The 5,361-nt window shown below is 42.9% G+C and overlaps 1 protein-coding gene and 1 pseudogene across 1 annotated transcript in view; both read left to right on the top strand.

The window, feature by feature from the left end:
* The window catches only part of LOC121926884, a 40,031-nt pseudogene extending 36,059 nt beyond the window's left edge, over positions 1–3,972 (top strand).
* Positions 3,973–3,977: 5 nt separating this feature from the next.
* HECTD1 (HECT domain E3 ubiquitin protein ligase 1) overlaps positions 3,978–5,361 on the top strand; it is a 53,741-nt gene continuing 52,357 nt past the window's right edge. The window contains exon 1 of the mRNA XM_042460234.1: positions 3,978–4,037. Coding sequence (XP_042316168.1) covers positions 3,978–4,037 — 60 coding nt within the window. The remainder of the gene's footprint in view (positions 4,038–5,361) is intronic.

Below are 5,361 nucleotides of genomic sequence, written 5' to 3'. Positions count from 1 at the left end.
TTGGGGAGGGAGCAAACTTGTTTTCTGCTGCTCCAGAGACTAGGACCCGGAGCAATGGATGCAAGCTACAGGAAAAGAGATTCCACCTCAACATTAGGAGGAATTTCCTGACAGTAAGGGCTTTTCGACAGTGGAACACACTTCCTCGGAGTGTAGTGGAGTCTCCCTCCTTGGAGGTCTTCAAACAGAGGCTGGATGGCCATCTGTCGACGATGCTTTGATCTGGATTTCCTGGATGGCAGGGGGTTGGACTGGATGGCCCTTGCGGTCTCTTCCAACTCTATGATTCTATGATTCTATGAAATCAGAGAATCATATGCAGACACCTGAATATTCATAAAATGCCCATTAGTAACCTGAATTTTTCCTTTAGTATTCCTGTCAATAGTAATAATGTACTGTGACCAGTGTATCCAGAATATATAATTTCTGATTCTATTCATCGTTTGCCTTTCCCTTTAAAAGACAATGGTTTTCCTTGTGTTTTTGAACTCTGCTGATAAGAATAGCTGAGTATAATCTTGTAGATTGAGTACTTGGAGAACCAGGCCTGTACCTCCTTTTGCAAGCCACGAGCCTTGAATTCTGAGGTTAAGGGCAAAGAGAAAGAGAGAGAGTCTGTACCCCGTTTTGCAAGCCATGAGCCTTAGAAATCCTGGGGGTGAAGGCAGAGAAAGAAAGAGAGAGGTCTGTACCCTGATTTGCAAGCCATGAGCCTTGGGAGGTGCTTTTGGTAACGGGAAGAGAGGACGGGTTTGACCCTGTTTTGCAACGCCATGAGCCTGGAAATGCTGGTGGTAAAAGGGAAGAGAGAGAGCAAGCCCGGCTTGTTTCCCATTTTCCATGGCAAGACTATGACCCTTGGGAGAGGTCCAGAGAAGAGATGTAGGGAGGGAAGTGGTGCTTTGTTTCCCCCTTAGAGCTTTTGTAACTGCTCCAATGTTTGACCCTTGATATCCATAGGTCATATCAAAATCCATTATTTTGGCCCTCAAAACTGCCCTCAACTTATACATTGAGGTCGACTTATACACAAATATTTTGTAATGTATTTTCACCTAGAGTGACATTTACATGGTTTCAATTGTGGTAAAAAGATTTAAGTCTCGGTTGTACTCTCAGATTTTTTGTGTTCATTAAATGAATTAAATGAAGACCTACTTTACTCTGCAACAGCTTTACTGGCAACCACTCGTTCCTGGGCACAGGGCAAAGTGCTGGTGATGAGCTATGAAGGACTTGTACCCAGGCCATGGAAACCGACCAGGTTTTGAGATCTCTAGGGAATGGTCCTCCACTCTCAGTCATCTGGGAAAGAGCGAGAAGGCTTTCTCAGTGGCGTTCCATGCTTTGGAATCTTCTATGGAGGCTAGGCTGGCTCCTTGCCTGTGTTGTCTATCGCTAGCAGTTAAGGATTTTGATTTAGGCAGGTTTTGGCAATTGATTGACTTGTTTTCTTAGGATCTGTTTGTAATGTTGTAAATTTGCTTTAATTCTGTTCTAGTAGCTGACATTGTTGTGGGTTTTGATTGTGTTGTTTATCCAGTATTACTATTAGCTCCCATCTTGGGAAGAAGGTGCCAAATTAATTAATTAATTAATAATTCAGCAAATACTAAATATGTCAGTACAGCTAGACAGGGCGGTGTCTAGTCTCAGCTCTTTCTAAAGCTGCACATGCTGCCATTGGCAGTGGCATGATTAGGCAGTGCCAAACTGCAGCCTTTCTGTAAGAAGATTTGAAAAAAATGCTGTGACTATTTTATAGCTATTTTTCTATTTTGGGATAGGAAGTATAACTTTCTTGCTTAGTCTTTCCCTATGCCTTAAATGAGTAGCATAGGTGACAGATATCCTTCAGAGGAGAAAGTTCCACACATAGGGCTAAAATCTTGATTTCCTCATAGCTACCCACTTTACTTAGCTGGAAGATGGCTTAGTAAGAGCTAAGTAGAGTAAGATGCGTTGTATGTAGGAAGCATGAGACATATAAAAATGTCCTAATTGCGATTGCTGTAACTTCTGGATTTACTTTTGTGTAATTTCTAAAACTGTAGGAATGTACCTTCCTCCCTCAAATAAATGAAAGTTAGAAAAGGATAACTTCCATAGTTCATTGAAAATAATTTGGATTTTATGCGAAAGATATACTTGCGTTGTTACAAGAAAAAATTATAGTGGTATCTTAACTTGTAGGTGATTGGATGTGTCCAGTTAACAAGAGGAGATGAAAAGAAGAAAAAGATGCAAACAAAGATGAAGAAGAATCAAACGAGCCCAAAGGTGATCCAGAATGGCACAATATACTTGAAAAGACTATTGCCTGTGTTTGCACAACATTTCAACAAAACTATGCTGCCTTCAATAAGGGAAGAGGAGGAAGATCTATGTGCATATATGGATTTGTGCCTGTATTCACGCAGGAGTATAATGAACAGACAGGCCAAAATAAGCTGCTTCAGGTCACTTTGGAGGCATGCTATTTAAATGATGCATGCGTCCTAAGAGGCAGGAAGCTGCGCCAAAGCACACGCCAGTCCAAGACTGGAACAAAGCTTTGGTGCAGCTTCTGGCCTCTTAAGTGCGTGTGTCATTTAAATAGCATACCTCCAAAGTGACCCGAAGCTGTTATTTTGGCCTGTCGTTTGGGCCCATAGTTTGCTAATTGTAAAAGTTTTACATTTTAAGAGAATTGCTACTAGGAGAAACTTGGGGGAGGGGGAGCAGAGCCTGGATGATTCTTTTTAAAGAGTTGTAGGCCTGACAGATGGGCCCTTTCGCACGTCCTGACGACGTGCTAGGGTTGCCTCAGGGCGCTGTTTCCAGATGCCCGCACCCTAGAACGTCACTAGGATGTCATTGCTGCGCAGTGCTGCATACACGGCGCATTGTAGCGATGATGTCACTGCTGCACGCCGTCCAGATGGCGTGTATAGCAGTGATATGCTCGTGCTCCACAGGCAGTTTACAGCGGCCTAAAAGGAGCTGCTTTTCAGTCTCCTTTGCTTCCGCATAGCCGCGCCACACAATTTAGTGCTGCAGCACAGCTATGCGGAAAAGAGAGGCGGCCCTCTGGCGGCTGTACCCCGCCATAGAATCTCAGATTGGCAGAGACCACAAGGGCCATCCAATCCATCCCCTGCTGTGCAAGAATCAAGCACCCCCAGCAGATGGACATCCAGCCCTGTTTATAAACTCCAAGAAGGCAGGGCATGTTCCACTGTCAAACAGTTCTTACTTAGGAAGTTCTTTCTGATGTTGAAGTGAAATCTTTTCTGTAGTTTGAATCCATTGTTCCAGGTCCTGTTCTCTGGAGCTGCAGAAAATAAGCTTTCTCCAGCATCAAAATGGCATCTGTTCTAATTAAACAGGGCTATCATATCACCTCTTAACTTTCTCCATGCTGAACAACCAGCCCCAAGTCTCCTCTTAGAGCATGGTTTCCAGACATTTTACACAACAAGTGAGAAAAATAAATCACTAGCTATGCATGTACACAGTGCCCTATAAGAGCACACTGCTTTCTTCTAGATAGTGTGTTATTTTAAAAAATAAAGAAGGAGAGTATACAGCATAATTGACTGACAGACTTTTTGTGATTACTAAGCCTCTTCTGAGAGATGTTAAACACACAAAGGAGGGGGAAAGGAAATAAAATAGGTCTACAGGCCTGGGTGTTTATCATTATCGTCCATGATACAGCAGGTGTGGCTGATTGTTTACACATTGTAGAAGTGCATGGGTGGCAGTAGAGAAAAAGGATTCTGTGTGAGGACTCTACTTTGGCCAGAGTCAGACCTGATTCTCATGGAAGTAGTAAGAATAAAAATCTCAGTTAACTTTTAATCATTAGTTAATATATATTTAGCTTTTAATTGTTAAATCCATTTTTCTCTCTTTAAAGGAAAGCAAGTCTTGCTCTCATCAGAAAAGATTCACTTTTGTTCAGAGCTCTCTGAAAGAAGTTTGTGATTCTGATGCTGGGCAAATCTGCCTACGGTGCTAGTGGAGATATGCAACTCTGTTCTGATCAAGAGGTAATTGCTTGGATTTTTCCTCCTCCTCCCGGATGTAATTTGCATCAGTTTATATACACTCACCCTTGACTTCATGGCTTTGGTATTCACGAATTTTCACAAGTCCCTTGCCATTTGCATGTGCACTCCTCCTTCCCCCCTCCTCCCCCTGGGCTTATCCTGTGGGAGTGAGGTGGAAAGCCAGAAGGGAGAAACAGCCAGAGGGTGCGCATGTGCTTCCTTGCCCCCTCCATCTATGCCTCGACAGCTCAGGCAGCGTCTGAGGCATGGAAGGGAGGTGGGAGACTAAGTATCAGAAGAGGACAAGAGAAGTGTGCAGTGCGCGCGAGTCCCCTGCCTCTCTTCCAGTGCTTCAGACAGCTGCCCTGAGTTTACTAGGCTGGAAGAGGGGCGAGAGAAGCAGTGTGTGCAAGTCCCCCGCCTCCTTTCCAGTGCCTCAGACAGTGCTGAGATCTGACGCTTTGGAAGGTGGCGAGAGGAGTGTGTTCCATACCTCAGATAGCTTCTTGAGCTACTGATGCATGGAGAGGTGTGGACTGCGTGCGTGAGCACAATTCTCTCCCTCCTCCATCCTTATTCACGGATTTTCACATTCGCGGGTCTTGTTCCTATAACCCCTGCAATTGTGGAGGTCTGACTGTACTTATTATAAAAACGGTGAAGAATTAACACTGGTAATTCAAGACTACAGTAGAATTTCAGTCACTGAAAGTTTTAAAAATGAATAAAATTTGAACAATATAGTTTGGAGATTTTTTTGTCTGCAAGGGAATTGATTGGAGTCATTTGTTGCCCTGTATGATACTAATTTGTGAAAGTTGTGATTGGTATGTTTCCTTTATAGCGGATAAGAAATCTATTTTGCTGTTTTATAATGTATGAAGTAGCCCTAACTCAGTTCATAGAGGAGTCAGCAATTTCTGGTCCAGCATCTTTCCTGCATGTTAGGCTTGCCCTGACAGTCACTGTTACATGTATAGTAAGCTGCTGCAAAAAACTATATTAATATTCAATAATAATAATAATAATAATAAAATAAATAATAATAATAAACTAAAGTATTATTATAACCTTTTTTATGAAGCGCTGAATTTACCAGCGCTGTACATGCAATCTTTTTAGTTAGACGGATCCCTGCCCTCGGCTTACAACTAAAAGACATGACACAGAAGGAGAAGGGAGGGTGAGGGAAGGGTAAAGGTCCAGCAGTTCCTCTCCCTTCGAGGCCTGACCAAGGCAGATGGATGGAGGAGGCTTGGCTTCAAAATGGATGGTTAATCATTTTCCAGGAAAATACATACACTCAGTAGGATAATACATATAC

The sequence above is a fragment of the Sceloporus undulatus genome, chromosome 1 (assembly GCF_019175285.1).
Source record: "Sceloporus undulatus isolate JIND9_A2432 ecotype Alabama chromosome 1, SceUnd_v1.1, whole genome shotgun sequence".
NCBI classification, from domain to species: Eukaryota; Metazoa; Chordata; class Lepidosauria; order Squamata; family Phrynosomatidae; genus Sceloporus; species Sceloporus undulatus.
This window is presented reverse-complemented; position numbering and strand designations above follow the sequence as displayed.